We start from the raw sequence: 20,716 nt of genomic DNA, 5'->3' as shown, positions 1-20,716 counted from the left end.
AATTTTTGAAAAAAGTCATTTTTGGGAAAAAGTTGAAAAAAAATATTTTTCGGACCACTCTGAAATGGAAATTGTCACCCTAACGAAAAAATTGTAAGGGGTTGTATCTAGGACACGACCGCATATTTTCGACGTAGAACTACTCAATTACATTATGCAATCCATTTGTTTACAACTTCAGATATTATTTTAGAATGCATCGAAATTTTTGTAATAAATTATGTTCTTTGTCACAAATAAATTTGATGAACGTCCTTTTATGTTTGATATTATACCTAGGACTACCAAAATATGTGAACGGAAGAATTGTCAAATATACGATAGCGGCGTAAAAAATGGGAAATATGATCTGTCTACCCTTCCGTTAGCCTCTATCGAGCTAAATGATCGCATAGTTTGCACTCTCTGAGACTTAAAAGTCAGGATCTGCTATATTAGCTGAATATGAATCATTTGCGTAGTCCGTACGATCCTGCTGTTTCATGATGCATGAGAAGGCCGATATGCATATGTTAGAGGCAAAGCAGAAAATAAACTTTCTGTACCGAAAGCGTATATGATGGTTCTGCTTGCGTGTCGGTGTATCATGAAGTTCGAACCGATGCAGAGTTGTCTCGTTCTATTTTGTGTCGTGATTTGCAGCACGTAACAACAAAAGGATGCCACTGGGGGAAATGATTTGTGTATGATCATATTTGAACGAACGAAAGCGATTTTTTCAGTGAATGGATCATTTGGCAAACACTGATGTCATGCATTTTGATCGCCTGCAATACGTATGTACCAACATTGTCAGCTTTCTTCTAAGTAAACGGACTGCATCATCCATATGGTTGGATAAACTCCATAATCTATATATATATAAAAATGAATTACTGTCTGTCCGTCTGATTTTTAAGGACTCGGAAATTACTGACCTGATCGACGTGAAAATTTGTATGTAGGGGTTTTTAAGGCCGGAGAAGGTTTTCATGATAGTTTGAGGCCCCTCCCTCCTCTCTAAGGGGGGGCTGCCATACAAATGGAACACAAATTTCTGCATTTCTCGAGAATTAATCAAGCGAATGCAACCAAATTAGGTATATGGAGGTTTTAGGCCGCAATAAATGTTTTCACGGTGGTTACTCCACCCCCTCTCTAAGGGGGGTGGGGAGGGGGCTTCCATACAAATGAAACACAAGTTTCTGCATTACTCGAGAATTAATCAAGCAAACGAAACCAAATTTGGTATGTGGAGGTTTTAAGGTGCAATAAATGATTCTATGGTGATTAGATACTCCTCCCCTCTCTCTTAGGATGGGCTGTCATACAAATGAAAAACAAATTTCTGCATAGCTCGAAAACTAATCAAACAAATGGAGCCAAATTTGACATGTGATTAGATTTTCTCTAAGGGAAGAAGAGGGAAGGTCTGTCTTTATTCTATCATATTTTCTGTATCAAACTTTTATTCCATGTAACGGAGAAACATGTTATTTGCAAGTGGTTAAAAAGTCTTAAACGAAAGTTGTGTCTGAAAATAATCTGATATTATAATGATGAATTTTGGTAGAAGTACTAGAAATTTTATAGTAAAAGGTAAATTCAACGCGGTCGATTAGAAGATCAATGAATGAACAGTTCCGCGATTGGACTCATGAACTTGCGCTTAGTAAGAAAACGTGAATGTTTGAAGGTATTGATAACAAAAAACAAATTTTTGGCGGGACAAAGTTTGCCAGATCAGCTAGTATGTAATAAAACTGCATTCTTTCACTTTTCATTATTTTGAAAAAGATTTTATTCAGCGTCACTTTTTCTCAAATTGCACTACCCACGAAAAATACTTTTATGGAAAAAAAAATATAAGAGGTTGTGTTCAAGACACGACCGCATTATTGACGTAGAACTACGCTGTGGTTTAATTCAAGTCGCTTGTTTATAACTGCGGATATTATTCTACAATGCTACGAAAATTTTGAAATAACCATTCTACCAGTTTGGTCACCCTGAATGGTTTTTTTTATTGTAGGATCATTTGACGATAATTGTTTGATTATTCATTCTTGTGCTCGCAGAACAATACATGCTCGAGATACGCAGATACGAGATACGCAGCTGTCATCCTTAGTGGAGAAAGTTTCGTTACTGGCAAGCGAAACCAAATTATATACAAAATTCCAGAACGACATTTACTTTCTTGGTGGCTGAATAAACTAAATAAACTCTATCTGTTAATCTCAACAACCTAGAAAAGAGTAGCACTGCGCAAATGCAATAATATAACTTATTGAATAACTTGGTATTCCCCAAATAACTTTTTGGTGCACTACCTTAGCGCCTGCTTCCCCATAGCGTTAGTTCAATGCATTGATAACAGAGAACAAACAATGTTAACTGCTCGGAAAAAGGCTGAATATTTGCCTCAGCTGAGATTCATTACTAATACCCTAGCGTAAATATGTCCCTCCCGCTATCTCCCCTCCATGTTTATATTTATCATTACTAAGTTAAACTTTGTACTTAACTTCTTTTATCTCTACTCTCAATTGTTTCGTGGCTTCCCAAAACAGTGCTAGGAAATTCCATGAAATCAAATTGTCTGACGAATTTATAAAACTACAACGAGATTGAGTTTGAGGAACAACATTGCTTTATTGAGGATAATGTGTATGTTTTTCGGAAAAAATATAAACGATCAAAAAGTCAGGCGAAGCACTAGCATTTCCCCTTATGCGATAATTTATACCATATTTATGATTTCTTTTACATATCCGGTCTTCACCCGAAGGAAGATATACTCTGTTTCTGGTGGGATTTGGAATGGATTCTGTATTATATAACAATAACAAGCGATGTTCATTGTTTTGCCTACATAACGATACTGAAAGTTTGCCTTCCTTCCTTGCTTGAGACTTGAAACTTCTTCAGTTCATTCGTCTCTAACCTTCAAAAAGGCCCTTGGAAACTTTACTTTATCCATCATATTACTCCTCCACCCCCATTGCTCTGAAAAAGGCATTCGATCCCTCGCCGTCCAGCTCGCACAGCAACGATTTTGTTCCATCGATATATATATATATATATATATATATATATATATATATATATATATATATATATATATAGAGAGAGAGAGAGAGAGAGAGAGAGAGAGAGTGGTTTCAATTGCTTTTTCAAAGAAATTTTAAAATTATTGAAATGAGTTTAGATAAGACATTCTATCTTTGGGAGAAAGTGATTATCATATCACTTCATTCAGCCGGAAAAGAATGATTAACACTCAGAAGAGGAATCGATTCCTCCTAGGCTATACCCAGCGCAAATAATACCCCCTCACCGCCAGTTAGAATCGTCGATTAATTGCGGCATTCGTGAACAAATTATACAGGTCGGACTCGATTATATATAGTCGACCATTTTTTTTCAACAATTATTTTCAAATCCTATACATAATCGAATCTCAAGAAAACAATTCTTTCATTAATGCATGAATGTCAAACATTAATACAAAAATAGCTTTTTTGTGATTCGATTATGTATTGGATTCGAGAATTAACGTTGAAAGTGAAATTGCGATTATACAATTTTTTCAACTTTAAATTCCGAAAGTAAAGTGAAATAAAACACACTTAGAATTCGAATTTCGATGAAACTTTTATTTCAAATTAAAGTTTGGTTTATGCCATTATGTGTGAAATAGAACATCTTTCAAATGTCCACCTAGGGCTTCCTCGCACACCTTGATCCGGAACAGGTAATTTTCGATGACTTTCCGGCATATATGGGGCGGTATCTCGGTCATAACTTCACGAATGTTGTCTTTCAAATGTTCAAGAGTTTTCTGAGAGTTGGTATAGACACGGTCTTTCGCATAACCCCACAAAAAAAAGTCTAGCGGGTTCAAATCGCATGATCTGGACGGCCAATTGTCATCACCAAAACGCGAAATTATGCGTCCCTCAAATTTCGTTCGCAATATGGCCATGTTCGGTCGTGTTGTGTGGCACGTGGCGCCGTCCTGCTGAAACCACATGTCATCCGTATCCATATCTTCAATTTGTAAAAAAAAAAATCAGTTAACTTGCGGCCATAGAGCTCACCATTCACAGTTACCGTCTCGCCGTCCTCATTTTCAAAGAAATACGGCCCGATGACTCCACTAGACCATAATGCGCACCAAACAGTGACTTTTGGCGGATGCAATGGCCTCTCAACAATCACATGTGGATTTTCTGAGCCATATACGGAAATTTAGGGTGTTCACATAGCCACCGAGCTCGAAATGTGCTTCATCGCTGAAGAAAATTTGTTGCGAAAATTCAACATTTTACTGCTGTTGTTCGTTCACCCAATCGACGTATGCTCGACGCATTCCATGGTCACCACGCACTAATTTTTGTACCAGTTGGACCAGTACCAGTTTATATGGATGTAGGTGCAAGTCCAAATTCCAATAATTGCTGAGCACGGCGTGGAATCGAAACATTCGGGTCATCCTCCACACTGGCAGCAACAGCAGCAATATTTTCGGCCGAACGCACATTACGATGATGCACAGGTTTAACAATATCCGCTACGGATCCAGTTTATTCGAATTTACGCACTACATTAGCGATTGTGTGCTCTGTAGGCCGTCCATGACGACCAAAATCCGTCCGTAATGCTCGAAAAACATTTGCCGGTTTTTCATCATTTTTATAGTATGATTTAACAAAATTAACACGTTGTGCGATGCTAAAACGATCCATATTGTAAAATGGCAGACATTCAACTAACGATATGATGCTTTGGTTGACAGCTATGTCAAACGGTTGTCAGCGCAGGGCTGTATACTTTCGGAAGCCCGAAATGGAAAACCCTGTATATAATCGAGTCCGACCTGTATATGATATGCTGCTTTGATCACAAACAATGTGGTTTCTTTGATATGGTGTAATATTCTCTGCACCAAATCAAACATTTCGTATTCTCCTCTATCAAAACCATAGCCAATGTCCGTTAGGTCCCGTGGCAGAAAAGAAATGGGATTGGGAGAGAAGAGCATAGTGTTTAGGCGAGTAGGCGAGAGACCATTCTCCTGTCACTTTGTAATTACAACAATATGAATTTCCGACCGAGAGAGGGGTTTTTCGTAACCAAAGGGTTGAGCGAGCGCTTACTGAGCGAGCGATTGAGGGCTCAATCCGAGGAACCTTCATCATTTACATAACCTTTGTCACGTACAGAGGCACAATAGCTTGGATGTTGAAGGCCATTATAGTAGAAAATTACAATCAATCAATTTCTATGCTAGTCTCGCTCCAGATAGCGTGTGGTCAAAAAATTTTTTCTTAATGCTGACGTCAGCCATAGCAGTGTTGATCGATACGACATCCGAGAGTGCAACCATATCGGAGGGTAGTGTGTGGATAGTGTGATGTGAATGAAATATGGCACACATTGCGGAGTGATGTTGTTCGTGACATCAAATCTGAAGTAGAAACTCGATTATATGATACAAAATGAAATGAATGTTTGAATTACACGCACACATTGTTGTTGTTATTATGCACTACTATATGTAGATTGAAGTGATATGGTGTCAGTCAAATATATAATGTATAAGCTTTTGGCTTTTTATTCGCGATTTTATAAATTTATAATACATAATACGTTTGTCCACCATTTTTCTCATATTGGTCCACTTTTCAATAAGTAATATTTGTTATGCGCTGCAACATCCAAAATAATTCAAACCTCAAAAGATTATTTTCTGAGAAAATTCATCTCGAGATAATGAAAAAATGGGTGAGTTATATCTACTAGAGTATAAAATTGCAGATAAAATAATGAGCAGTTTTCCGGTATCCCAATGTTGTGTTTGAGTGAAAGAAATTTTAAGTATGTCATGTGAAAATGAGTAAAAGTGATTACGGTGTGTGTTTTGTAGTCGCATTCACCTACATCCGCTAAAATTTCAAATAAGTGGATTAGAAAATAAATGTCTTTTTTCTGTTCTTATAATGAAAACTCAATGTAGGGATCATTCCTTTGCAGTCATGATAATAATTTCCAAGAGCTTTATACCCACACTTCTCCAGAATCCCTCACATAATCCCACGGATCACAGCAAAACGAAACAGTTACAATTTCCTTGTAATTGTTTCCATTACACACAATTGCTCCAATCCTGAATTAAATTTCGCCCCTTCTTCCGCAGCACGACGTGCCGCCGGGTAAGCATGCATTCATCGTAATCAGCCAACCCAAGGGTAATCTGGTGTGGATCTCAACGGAAGCATCGGCCGCCAAGGCGAGCAGCACCAGCAGCGATAAGGAAAAGTACAAACCACAGTTGCACACCTGGAACGAGTGCGATAGCGTGCAGGTATGTCCAAGGATATTTTCATTGTGAAGGTGCCACCGAAAGAACACCGCTCCCATTCCATCCCTACCGTCGCGTAGCTAGGTTTCATGTAGTTTCGACATTGTGACTTCGGTAGGAGACTTGGCGATGACAGCGATGACGACTGCACGTACTCTGTGACGGATAGTACTGCACTACACAAAATATATCACACTCTAAACATATCCTTTTGCAACCCTTCTAAACACTAAGAAACAATTGACTAACTTGAGCATAGCGATTACATACACTGCAACGACATAAATATGTCCTGACTGAGCATTGCCCATTCAGTATGTACGATACGGCACCGCTAAGCCATTGTTTCTAAAGTTTATCTTTCACCAACCGACGCCCACACCCACGCACAAACAAAAAAGAAGCCCAAAAGAAAATACCATCCGGCTGGCTGTCTAAGATATCATCCGATGTTGAACAAGGTGAAAATAAATTTACCAAAAAGGAAACCGTAGATAATTATATTGTCGCCTTTTCGTTGTTCATGCTATAAATTGGTCACTCTAAAATTTTTCCATTTTTTACTCCTGAGCTTGTTTCCATCCAATGACAAACAATAAAGATACTTCAATTGGACTTCCATTTTTTTGGCATTCAATCTTCTCACTTCAGTTGCAATAAAATGCTATTATCGTGCAATCTGAATCATGATACCACGTGCCAGAAAACAGCGGGTGATGGAAAGCGCCACTGGAATCGGTACTGAAAAGGCTGAGCAGTTAAGCATATTTGCTCGGCTACAATACCAAACGCAAACAGAGCAGGTCGTAGTGCATTTAATTGGTGAAAACATACACGTGCACGGGCACGATCCGGATAGTCGGGAGTGCACAAAAACACACACACACACATACCGCTCTACATAATATATTTAAGCCCCCAAAAAAGTACCTTCCACATCCCCATCCACCCCATGCCTTCTTACCCCTTTTGCGTAGACGACAGGTGAAAACTTGGGCAAACAAAATGACGAGAGCAAACATTTAGCATCCTCGCTGCCACAAATCGAGGGGAGCCGCGCAAGATTTCCATGGGCATGACGACGATGACGACGATAAGGACCGACATTCGAAGAAATCACGACTCTGGTAGCTCAAGGGGATGCCTGTACCCCTGGTAATGGTACACAGGCTTCCGCAGATGAAACACACAAAAAAAATCTTAATTTATTTGTACTTAATCAGGGAGCGCGAGGATACGATTGCGCTCATTTGTCATCTTTTATTTAATTTGAGCTTGTTTCATTTTTTTCCTCTGCAGTAAATTACTTCAGGCAGTCGAAAGTCCTGTTTGATTTATAGCATTGCTGTCGTGATTTTTCGTTTGCTGTTATTAGAGTGATAAGTATGGGAAAAATGAGGGAAAAATGGTAAATAATTACCGCTTCTTGCAAGAAAAACGCTTGGTTTGAAATTACACGACGGCAGATGGAGAAGTCTCTGGTTCAGTGAATTGTACGAACAAAAAATGGTAATTAAATCGAATAAAATCGAATCCAAAACAACGACAAACCGTTATTCGAAAATATTTGTGGATGTAAGGAAGCTTTTGATAGCGGGATTTAACCTTTATATCTAAAAGAAATGCACAGAAAATTATTACATGAAGCTTTCATCACTCTACGCAATAGTCTATAAATTGTAATTTGTTTGTATTTTCGACATCTCTCAATAATATATACAGGGTGGGCCATTCAAAGTGGAAGGATTTGTTTTTGCAATAGCAAAAAGAAGTGGAATTTTAAATTTTTTTTTTTTTGAAACTCATTTATTTTGGTCCAAGGAGATTTGTTCTAACTACTTTTTGATTATGATATCTCGTAAATGACCGCCTCTGGCCTTGACCGCAAAATGTGCCCTTTTTTCGGCATTTTCCTTCACTTTGCCCAATGTTTCGGCCGATATGGCAGCAATTTCTTGTCGGATATTGTCTTTCAGCGCAGCCAGGGTCCTTGGTTTACCAGTGTATACCTTGGATTTTTAATATCCCCATAAAAAAGACAGGAGGCGTCAAATCAGGTGATCTCGGTGGCCAGTCATAATCGCCGTTTTTCGATATTAATCTTCCGGGGAACATTTCGCGCAATAATTTGGTCGTGGCAGCCGCTGTATGACATGTAGCGCCGTCCTGTTGGAACCAGTAATTGTCCAATTCATTTTCACGAACAAATGGCAATAAAAAATCGGTTATCATTGTCCGATAACGCTCCCCATTCACGATTACCGTTGCTCCATTTTCGTTTTCAAAGAAGTACGGGCCGATGACTTTATCGGCATAAATGCCACACCACACAGTAACTTTTTGGTCGTAAAGAGGTTGCGTTTCGATGAATTGAGGGTTTTCAGTAGCATAAAACCGACAATTTTGTTTATTCACTCCTCCATTCAAGTTGAAATGCGCCTCATCAGACATTATGATTTTTTGCCAAAAGCCACGTTCATTTTTGGCCATTTCGATGGTCCATTTCGCAAAATCAAGTCGACGTGGTAAGTCAGATGGGTTAAGTTGTTGAGCCATTTGAATTTTATACGGAAACATTTTCAAATCAACACGAATTATGCGTCGGAGAGTGGTTCGAGCGATGCCTAACTCTTGCGAACGATGGCGACCTGATGTCGATGAAGTCTCTGCAACACTGGCTCGAACGGCATCAATATTCTCGTCGAAACGTCTTGGTCGTTGTCTGGACAGATGACTGGCATTACCAACACTACCAGACGATATAAATTTGGCATATAATCGACGTATAGTGTTGTCTCCAGGCGATGTTTTAACTTTATTTTTATTTTTCCACGCACGTTTAGTTAACACAATTGAGAAGTTATTTTGAATGTACAGCTGAACAATTTCAGCGCGTTGTTTAGGCGTGTATTGTTCCATGGTTAAAATTGTACTGAAATGACGCTCCCAACGCGGTATGACATTTGTTAATCTGACATCTCTGTCAAAAGTTATGGGGTTGCCAGATGCTTCCACTTTAAATTGCCCACCTGTATATTAGGGTGCCAATGAAAATGGTCATCTCGAATTTCAAAAAGTTACCACATAAAAAATGTTCACCACCTCGAAAAAACACCCTATGCCGAATTTAAGCTCAATCGGACTTAAGGGAGAGTGGCGTAAAGCAGTCAAAGTTTGAGTTTTTTGAAAATCGAAAAATTACCCAAGGGGGGAGTAAAGGAAATCGGGGTTTTCGAAAAAAAAAATTTGATGTCAAATGTCTTAAAATTACATGAAACGTCGAGATCTAACATCATCTCGAAAAAAATTTTTTTGACAATAATCGGCTATCTGGTACTCTGGGTTTTTTTCGGAGTACGAAATGAAAAGTATGGTTTTGGGTGCCAATAAAAATAGTTATCTCGATTTTTCATTCGAAACTTGCTACGAAATGTTGATTTGCACGATGATATACCCTATGCAAAATATTAGCTCATTCTGACTTCATTTACTGGTGCCACAAACGTTAAAATTTGAGTTTTTTTTAAACGAAAAATCACCGAAAATCGAGGTTTCAAAACAAAATTGATGCCGAATGTCTTAAAATTGCATTACTCGACGAGATTTACAGTTATCTCGAATTTTTTTTTGTCAAAAAAAATTTTTTTTGGCGCTTGATCGTTTTTCACCTAAAAATCGATTTTAAATTTTTTTTTAGATAACTGTATATCTCGACATGTCATGCAATTTTAAGACATTTGGCATCAATTTTTTTTTGAAAACCTCGATTTTCGATGATTTTTTGTTTTTCAAAAAAACTCAAATTTTAAACTTTGTGACACCAGTAAATGCATAGGGTATATTATCGTGCAAATCAACATTTCGTAGCAAGTCCCGAATGGAAAATCGAGATAACTATTTTTATTGGCACCCAAAACCATACTTTTCATTTCGTACTCCGAAAAAAAAAACTAAGTCCAGATTGCCGATTTTTGACAAAAAAAAAATTTTTCGCGATGACACTAGATGCAATTTTAAGACATTTGACATGAAAAATTTTTTTTTTGAAAAACCCGATTTCCTCCCACCTTGGGTGATTTTTCGATTTTCAAAAATCTCAAACTTCCACTCTCCCTTAAGTCCGATTGAGCTTAAATTCGGCATATGGTGTTTTTTCGATGTGGTGAACATTTTGATAGAGTAACTTTTTGAAATTTTAGGGTCGATTTTTTCCCATACATTCATTGGCACCCTAATATAATTATATACATTAGGGTAGCCACGGATGGATGGAAGTAAATTCATCATCGAATTCAAAGAACCGACCATGAACATTTTGTTCATTGGCCCCAAAAATGACCTGTGCAAAACTTCAACTAAATTGGACATGCTGTAGGGGTGCCTCAAAACGCTCAAAATTTGATTTTTTTGACTCTCGAAAATCTCGCAAGGGGAGAGTACATTAAATTAGAAAAATCGAAAAAAAAATCGATGCCAAATGACTTATATAGCATATAACGTTGAGATCTGGTGTCATCTCGAAAATAAAAACTATGACCGAAAATCAACCTTCTGGGACTTGGCCTGAGTAGCAATGTATGTATGGAAAAAAAAAAGGGTGGGTTATATCTATGATATAACCGCAAGGTTGACGTGGGACTACCGTTGCCTTAGTAAGCATTTATATTGCATTGATTAAATTATCGATAGAATGAAACAATTTTAGAATTCAATTGAATTCAACATATTTGCTTTGTAAGTAAAAAGTTTGAACAGTTGCCATGTAAGATCAATCCATGCTTTGTTATAGAATATGTTCTTCGTTACAAGTAAAGGGCCTGGCCGGGTAAAGGAGTAAAAAGTGCCCCCAAACCAAATCACCAGCTCTATGGCAAATATTGTATAGGATAATAAATAAGAAATATTGGTGGTTTTTTTGAACCCGCATGTTGCGCGGTACAAAAAAATATAGTTCTTTATATTTCCAAAGGGCCTGGCTGGGTAGGGGAGTAAAAAGTGCCCCAAACAAAATCACCAGCTGTATGGAAAATATTGTATAGGGTACTAAATATGAAATTTTTACAGTAGTACCAAATATTAGAATTGTTATATGGTACAACAAGGGTCTATGGTGAAAAATGCACCTTTGCGTTTTTTTCACGCCATTCTCAATAACTTTGAGACAAAAATATGAGCAAAATACTGAAAGTACATCTTGCTAAGTTGTATCGATCAATATTTTCAAACAATTTTTTCATCAAAAAATAAAATACACCCATACTGCGCTTTACGGCCTAGATACGTTCCACGAAATTTGGCCGCAGAGCGAAAAGCCGTATAAGAAATAATTTACTCCAACACAAATTCATGCAAATTCAAACAGATCGGTTCCAAATTTGTTAAATATGTAACATGGTTTATCATTCAAAATGCATTTTATCTTTTTATTTTTATACATACATATTATTCTACAATAATCTATAAACAAAAATAAAACAACTTCGTGTTACATGGAATATGTGTATATATATATACCTATTTTTTTGTTGTTGTTGCTTATGTTCGCTATGTTGCTATAAGTCTCGCAAATATTTTTCACTTCTGCACAAAAGTGATTTTTTAACCAATCCTCAATTTTTTGCCGTTTTAACGAAACATTTTAGGCCATAAATCGAAAACGTGCCTGAATTGAAGAGGGTCATTATAGCGAAATGCCGTATAAAGAGCGGCCGAATAGCGAGGTACGGGTGTACTAAATAAAAATTTAAATTAATTTTCATTTTTATTTTAAATTATTTTTTTTTCTATTTTCAGATTCAGTACTACTCTAGTTTGTATTCAAATTTCTTCCTACGTCTATTTTAGGTATATATGATTTTTTTTTTCGAAATTTTTATAGTATTTTTCGCGGTACAAAAAAATTATATATTTTTAGGCATTTCGAAATTTTGAAATAAAATATTACTTTGAGACCCACTTTTGCTCTAATTTTTATTTGAATGCATTCTTTCGTGTTGTTTTTTCCACATGTAGCGTAATTTACTCTGGAAATTTAAAAAGGAATGCGCAAAAAAATAGTTTTTTGGCCTTTGGGCATTTTAAATTTATTTTGAATATAGAAGCCCAGTACTGCCCTAATATTTATTTAAATTTAGTTTCTTATATGTCTAAATTTTGTCGGTTTTTTTAGAGCATTGCGCTGTACAATAATTTTTTTTCTCGTATTTTTGCATCACTCATATTTACGTAGTTCTCGAACCGCGAAAGTTCATTCACCTCTATTATCTGAAATGACTAGAAATTGACCAGGCTTCTCAATTTAGAAGTACGTTTTAGGGAAACATATTCCGGTCTACACAAAGGCAAGCGAGTACAAAAGTACTCGCAGCTTGCATATGTTTGCAATGCAGTTTCCCCCCGGCATCTTTATTTTTTACTGCATGTTCTGTGTTTAGGTTTTTCATTTCATCCCCATATAATCCGGTTAGACGTAGTCCCACGTCAAAAAATTGTTTATTATTTGATCATATACATTTTGTTTATTGGCCCAAAACATGACCTGTGCAAAATTTCAGCTCAATCGGATCAAAAAAGTTATAGGCAGTCGAATCCAGGACACGATCGCTTAGGACGTAGGACGACGCATTCGTTTTATTCAGCTTGTTTGTTTATCATTTCGGATATTATTTATAAATGCAAGGAAATTTTATAAATCACCCTTCAGTAGAAAGTTTCGGTGAACTGAAAAGAGTAAGTGGATGATCGCGTTAATAGCGGATCGGGATGACTGCGAAGGATTACGTCGATAGTGGAACGGGATGACCGCGCAAGATTCTGTCGATAGCGACTCGAAATGACTGCGCAGGATTCGATCGATAGCGGCTCGGAATGAGTGCGCGCAATCAATTTTGTCGATAGCGAATCGGGATGATTGCGCAGAATCTTGTTGATAGTGGTTCCAGTTCAGTCGCGTTTTTGAAAACTGATAGCAAGCAAATAAATTCGCGAAAGATTTAGAAGCAGCTGTTTTCGTTATTTTACAAACTATCATTACGTTATTTTACGTTTTATTATACACTTCTTCTATATTTTTGGGATGGAGAAGGATGTGTGGCATCATAAGCTATAATAATAACATTGCCGATATCGCGTGTTATGCCTTACAGTAATATCCCACCTTGTATGCATATACTTGATTCACATATACAAACACGTTACCCACATCCAGTGGTACAGCAATAAGCATCGCCCCATTGTCATACCAACAGAAACGGAAGAGTGATTTGGCTTCTCAGAGCGCGTTGGGTGATTCCTCGGTAATAGATGTCACAGACAGCACAGTTAGGTTAGCACACAAATGGCCAGAACAAATGTATGGTGAAATGGAAATGCTTCCAATTTTGATCAACTTAAATCATTTCCAGATTTTGAAATTTTAATGTACAGCATATCAAAAAATCATAGAGAACTTCCGATTCCATTAGTATACAAATCGTCAAAATCCGTTCGCAGCAAATATAGTTATTAACGTTAACTTTATTTCATAAAAACGTGACCTGCTTTCTAAAACCCCCCATTCCCCCCGCGGGAGAGATTTTCAAGGATCGAAAAATCAAAACTTGGGCGTTTGAGGCACCCATGCCCGATTGAGCTGAAATTTTGCACAGGTCATTTTTTGGACCAATAAACAAAACTTGTACAGCATGTTTTTGATATGACCATTTTCGCGGCCACCCTAATATACAGTCATTCCATTCCAAATCGATATAGTGGTTCTCATATTTCCGTGAAAAGTGGGATTTATGTTTCTTATCGCAAAATATTAGACCCGTATTTTTCTTTTTCATTTGAATTGATGCCAAATCACACAATTATCACATTGTTTTTTATACGACAACAGCATTAAATGATTCTGAATTACTTCGTTGTAGGGGAGCCGCGGGTAAGACGGACAGTGGGGGTATAATGGACAGGTGGTTGATTTGTATAGTTGCATTATGAATTTCAAATTTCTGTTGATGGGAAACCCTTCTACATGCTATGCTATGATATTTAAACCGTCCTATACTGATCAAATATGGAATGAAGAAACAAAACCCGAAAATCGAACATGATTCCGCGTGTGGATGTAATTTTTGCGGCTTCGATATTAAGTATTTTGAGTGATTTAATTGCAAAATTAAATTCGCTGATGGTGATATTTCGGTTTGTGAGTTAACAGAGAAGCGATATTAGGTATGTACGGAAAAGTAAATTCATTCGTAAGTGGTAAATTTAAATTATTGAAATAATTGCACTGGGGGGGTTGAATGGACAGTCACTTCCATAATCACATTCAATGCATTATGGAAAGTGAAGGGAAGAATATTGAACTCGTTTTTATATTGCTTTCTCTTTTTGTTCTATTTCAGTTACTGGACGCACAAGCATTGAGAGAGAGTGAGATTATTCCTCTCGCGAGCGATAAACCTCTACGCTTCGTATATTATGAACCTGTCCATAAAACCGATAAAAATGTTGTACTTTTCCGTTTCCATTGACTTACCCCCATCTCCCCTACTTCTGACTGTTCATTCGTGTTGATGGAAAGCTATGGATGTTATTGTATTCTACACTATATACTTCAGTTCAACCTACTTCTTACATTCTATAGTTATGAAACGCAGTGTATAAGACTTTTCTTACTTTATTTAGTTTTCTTCATTTGAAAGTTTCGGTGGCCCCGAAAAGGGCTGATAATTTGCGTGGTTCTGTAAAATTAGCTAAAGATGATGGTTTATTCCTCATCCATTCTTGCCCTCGCGAGAACAATACACAAACTGGCCGGATGTTTCATTTTTATATTTTTTCTTTGTTTTTGTTATAGTCAATCTTCTTAATCCCTTGAAATAGTCCAGAAATCACGTAACGCTAAAAATACGGACTTTGGACCACCAGTCCTTAGCCTGGGCAGTACTCGCTGCTCCTTCATTGCCTTGACATCTTCGAACTTGGTAACAGTAAACCGAAGACAATACATAATTCCTTATTGTAAATTGGTGCCACTATTTTCGGGAGAGTGATTGTTGCTCCTTTTGTTGCTCCGAGGGGATTTGGAGATTTCTTTTGCACCAATGAAGTACGGAGATTGCTTCTAGCAAGTTATCTTCAGCGTTTTACGGCGTGGGATGAAGTCGTTATACAGTAGTTTGATTATGGAATTGGGATCCTGGTGTCTACGGCCACCGAGAGTTCAAACCCATTTTCAGCTGCCCACAGCTTTGGCTTTGGTAGTTGGAAAAAAAGTCCTTGGTTCGAAAACTAAACATTTTTGAACCAAGGACTTACTAGATTAGATACCTCGTCAGTAAAATAACTATAACTGGATGGATAATGGGAATTTCGAAAAATCCGTTCAAGGGCACATTGTTGAATGTCTAAATTTCAGAATCATGGAGAAAAAAAAATTTTTTTTTTGTCTAAATGATATTTATACTTAAGCCCGAACCAAAGGCAAGGCATAAGCTAATATTTCTCTTCTACTTTGCTTCAGTACAAGCTCTGCACTGAGCTTGCTTTATGCTATTGTTGTCAGCTATCAAAAACATAAAAACAACGATCGAAATGACTTCTAACAATAGCATGTCTAACCATGATGGATGAATTCCTGCTTCATATTTATACAACTGGCATAACATTCCCCTCATCTACACCCAACTATTATTTGGAAATTGATAAGTAACTCAATAAATCAAATTAAATCCTCTACAGCTCCCAACTTTTCCGTTCAATTTACCATTTAGTCAATTGTGAAACAAGCGGGCAGCTGGGAACCCATCCACGCATACCGCATTGCAATTTTCAGCAAATTGAATGTATGGATTGCGAGTTCCGCACCCGAAATGTGCACAAATTCCATAGACGAACCATCGAACCACGATGTAGCAATCATCAAATCGAGTGAGTGGCCAATGAGGTCACCGCAGCGCACCACTCTTCCCCCTCGGGGGCTATGTGGAACCCGGATTCCTGCATTCCGCATTGACCTATTTCCTAAATCAATTACAAATCAAAGCGACCAGCATCGGAACATTGGGGGAACTGTTTAGAAGTGGTCACTGTATATTGGTCTGTCCCTGGCTCCAAATCGCAATGAGCGAGCGAAAGTATTTCAAAATCACCGTACTTTACTTCATTCCAAATTGTTAATTTCAAGTGTGGAGGTATAGACTGATTTGGTTAGTCTCAAATATAAATCCGAATGCACAATGCAAAACCCTGGAGTGGCCACTCTGTTCCCATCATAAGATTGGATGAAGTTTACCTTCCCCTAGATGTGTGTATTTGAATCCCAAATTCCAGCAGCTTCGCTGCCATTTGATCAATTCTACCACCGGAGGAAAAACCGCATTCTCCGTGTCGTGAACGGATTAGGGATCAATATCAGTTGCAAAGCCCACGGCGGCGGTTGATTAGGCTCACAAATTCGGAACAAGTATGGGAGACAGTCGTTTCGGCTCTCAAGCTTAGCGCGAATGTGACACAGAGAAAGCCGATTCCGACGGGTTATGTCAGCGGTATAATCGTCTCTCTGGGACGGCCATCTCTAATGCCGCGAAAGCCGCTTATGTCGTTAATTATGGATGTATCATTCCGCCGACGGATAAAGGTTTTCATAACCACATTTCGTCATCCGTCGAGGTTGAATAAGTTGAGCACAGAATGTGTTGTTTAACTGAAAAATACAGGGTTTTCCAACTTTAAATTCCGAAAGTAAATTGAAATAAAACACACTTAGAATTCGAATTTCGATGAAACTTTTATTTCAAATTATGTGTGAAATACAACATCATTCAAATGTCCACCTAGGGCTTCCTCGCACACCTTGATCCGGAACAGGTAATTTTTGATGACTTTTCGGCACATATGGGGCGGTATCTCGGTCATAACTTCACGAATGTTGTCTTTCAAATGTTCAAGAGTTTTCGGAGAGTTGGTATAGACACGGTCTTTCGCATAACCCCACAAAAAAAAGTCTAGCGGGTTCAAATCGCATGATCTGGACGGCCAATTGGCATCACCAAAACGCGAAATTATGCGTCCCTCAAATTTCGTTCGCAATATGGTCATGTTCGGTCGTGTTGTGTGGCACGTGGCGCCGTCCTGCTGAAACCACATGTCATCCGTATCCATATCTTCAATTTGTGGAAAAAAAAATTGGTTAACATGCGGCCATAGCGCTCACCATTCACAGTTACCGTCTGCCGTCCTCATTTTCAAAGAAATACGGCCCGATGACTCCACCAGACCATAATGCGCATCAAACAGTGACTTTTGACGGATGCAATGGCCTCTCAACAATCACGTGTGGATTTTCTGAGCCCCATACACGGAAATTTTGGGTGTTCACATAGCCACCGAGCTCGAAATGTGCCTCATCGCTGAAGAAAATTTGATGCGAAAATTCAGCATGTTGCTGCTGTTGTTCGTTCACCCAATGGACGTATGCCCGACGCATTCCATGGTCACCACGCTCTAATTTTTGTACCAGTTGGACTTTATATGGATGTAGGTGCAAGTCCAAATGCAAAATTCGCCACAATGATGTGTGACAAGCCCAATTGCTGAGCACGCCGTGGCATCGAAACACTCGGGTCATCCTCCACACTGGCAGCAACAGCAGCAATATTTTCGGCCGAACGCACATTACGATGATGCACAGGTTTCACAATATCCGCTACGGATCCAGTTTGTTCGAATTTACGCACTACATTAGCGATTGTGTGCTCTGTAGGCCGTCCATGACGACCAAAATCCGTCCGTAATGCTCGAAAAACATTTGCCGGTTTTTCATCATTTTTATAGTATAATTTAACAAAATTAACACGTTGTGCGATGCTAAAACGATCCATATTGTAAAATGGCAGACATTCAACTAACGATATGACGTATTGGTAACAACTATGTCAAACGTTTGTCAGCGCAGGGCTGTATACTTTCGGAAGCCCGAAATGGAAAACCCTGTACATTCAAATACTATGAGGAATGGTAAGTGATTGTTTCGACCGATTTAAAATTGTATGAGAAAATGATCCAACCATTTTGAACCCCATTCAAGTTTGGATACTGAGCAAGTTCCTGGAGACATGCAAATGGAATGCAATGAACTATAATGCGATACAAAACGACGAAGGAAGTATGATACCCAAGATAACGAAGCTCTCGTATTTCATTCTCTTCTATTGAAGCTGAATTGGATACGCTAGCTTAGTCGTAGTATGAAATCTAAGTAGTCCATTCTTTTCCACCCAATTTCTTTTGACGTAGAACTACGTCTTTCATTAATGGTGCCAAATCAAAAAACAGGTCACGTTTTCATGAAATAAAGTTAACATTAATTACTATTTTTGCCGTGAACGGATTTTGGCAATTTACATACCAAACGAATCGGAAATTCCCTAAGATTTGTTTGATATGATATATACATTACAATCCCATGGTGTATAAATGGTTAAAAATTCATGAAAACTATAAGCGTTTCCATTTTCCCACACATCATCAGATCATTTTTTTGGACCTTTAAATTCTTTAAATTCGATAATTTTTCTCCCATACCTTCATTGCCTCTCAGGCTAAAGGTGGAAACAGAATGCCGCGTTGTGCGTTGCTTCTCACAAGCAGTTATTGCTTGCGTTTTGTACTAAAACATTCGCCCGACGCAGTCTGTTGATTCGCAGTCATAATCTAGCATTCGCGTCACCACTTTTCATGTAAACAAAAACAAAATAAATTTCGTATAAAAATCTTATTCTTGTTGTGTCCACGAATCAGTTGAATGTTTTTAAAAACAACACATTGACATATCCGCGCTGGCGGCATTGAGCTTCGTTTACTAGTTAAGGGGAGAGAGAAAGAATAGCTGATTTTCAGTCCTAATGAACACGTTTTCAAAATTAAAATTATGAATGAAAATTAGCTTTTCTATATCAAACTAGTATTCTATTTAAATGAAAAACATTTTTGTTTGTAGGTGGTGAAAAAGTCTCATACGAAAATTGTTTATGACGACAACTTTATATTATGATGAAAAAATTCAGCAACAATGTTGGAATTGTTTAGCCATACAAGGCTAAACACGTGTTTCATTCAATCAACCAATGAAACACGTGTTTCAAGTAATCAAATAACATGATATGAAAATTTTCATTCAAATTTTAGAATTTAAAAACCGGCTTCGTGTCTTCTAATCTGATAGAGATTACACTAATGAGTTTGGGACCCAAATTATGGCCCTAATTTGAAGTTGTCACCAGACGTCGAAACCATGCCACTGTCATCGCGAATTCGGCGCAAGCAGTTTAGAACAAATGTTAGCGTTTAGTACAACGATGCTAATGACGCAACGCATTATTGTGTTCGACTAAATGGAAACACACATATTTCAAATGAAGTGTCAAAGCACAATTGTCGCAACGGGACGCATAGCGCGGCATTCTGGTCCCACCTTAAGTCCCAAAAGGTCGATTTTCGGCCAAAATTTTTTTTTTCGAGATGACACCAGATCTCGACGTTTCATGCATTTTTAAGTCATTTGGCACTTAAAAAAAATTTTTTGGGGGCAAGAAACGTTTTATGGAGGTTTGTTACTCCTCCACCCTCTCTATGGGAGGTTACCATACAAATGAAGCATAAATGTCTACATAACTCAAGAACTTATCAAGCAAACAGAACCAAATTTGGCATGGGGAGATTTTGGGAGACAAGAAACGTTTCTTAAGTAGTTTGACATTTGCTTTATTATTTATTATTATCCTCCTCCTCTCTACAGGGTGGTTGCGCTGAATATCTCGAGAACAATTTTTTTTTTCAGTTATTTGTTAAGTCTATTTACACGAAAATAAATTAAAATTCAACTTGTAGATGGAACTCTAGTTCCCCTATGTCTACTACGTTATCACAAATCATAATGAAGGTAACATAATTGATAAAATGTTTGAGGATTCTTGTTTTTTGTTCTCTGCCTATACCGCTCAGAATGGGATACAATAGATCATCGATTGAAAATATTCTTTGGCTGTTTACTACTGTCGCTAATACTCTCTGTAAAGTTTGCCAAGCTGCCGTCACTCGTTGACACTCACTCAATTTGTGTACAATTGTTTCTCTCGCCGCGTTGCAGTGCAGGCATTGCTCGTTGTCCGCTCGACCAATCGTGCACCACAGCACTCGATGCTCAATTTTGACGTAGGACTACGTCTTTCATTTCTATACCGGGGTGTAAAATCAAAGTTTCGAAAACGAAAGCGTTACGCCGGAGACCGAGATTTTGAGCGTTAATAGCTCCTAAACAACTGAACGAAATGGTATGAAAAACACTTCATTCAAAAGACTTGGAAATTTTTCGTTGGCTCG

General features: G+C 37.9%; 1 protein-coding gene across 5 annotated transcripts in view; it reads left to right on the top strand.

The window, feature by feature from the left end:
• The window catches only part of LOC129771009 (uncharacterized), a 493,902-nt gene that overhangs the window by 388,483 nt on the left and 84,703 nt on the right, over positions 1-20,716 (top strand). For all 5 annotated transcript variants that reach the window (XM_055774239.1, XM_055774238.1, XM_055774237.1 and 2 more), the window contains one exon: positions 6,182-6,349. In XM_055774239.1, coding sequence (XP_055630214.1) covers positions 6,182-6,349 — 168 coding nt within the window. The remainder of the gene's footprint in view (positions 1-6,181; positions 6,350-20,716) is intronic.

The sequence above is a fragment of the Toxorhynchites rutilus genome, chromosome 2, assembly GCF_029784135.1.
Source record: "Toxorhynchites rutilus septentrionalis strain SRP chromosome 2, ASM2978413v1, whole genome shotgun sequence".
NCBI lineage: Eukaryota > Metazoa > Arthropoda > Insecta > Diptera > Culicidae > Toxorhynchites > Toxorhynchites rutilus.
This window is presented reverse-complemented; position numbering and strand designations above follow the sequence as displayed.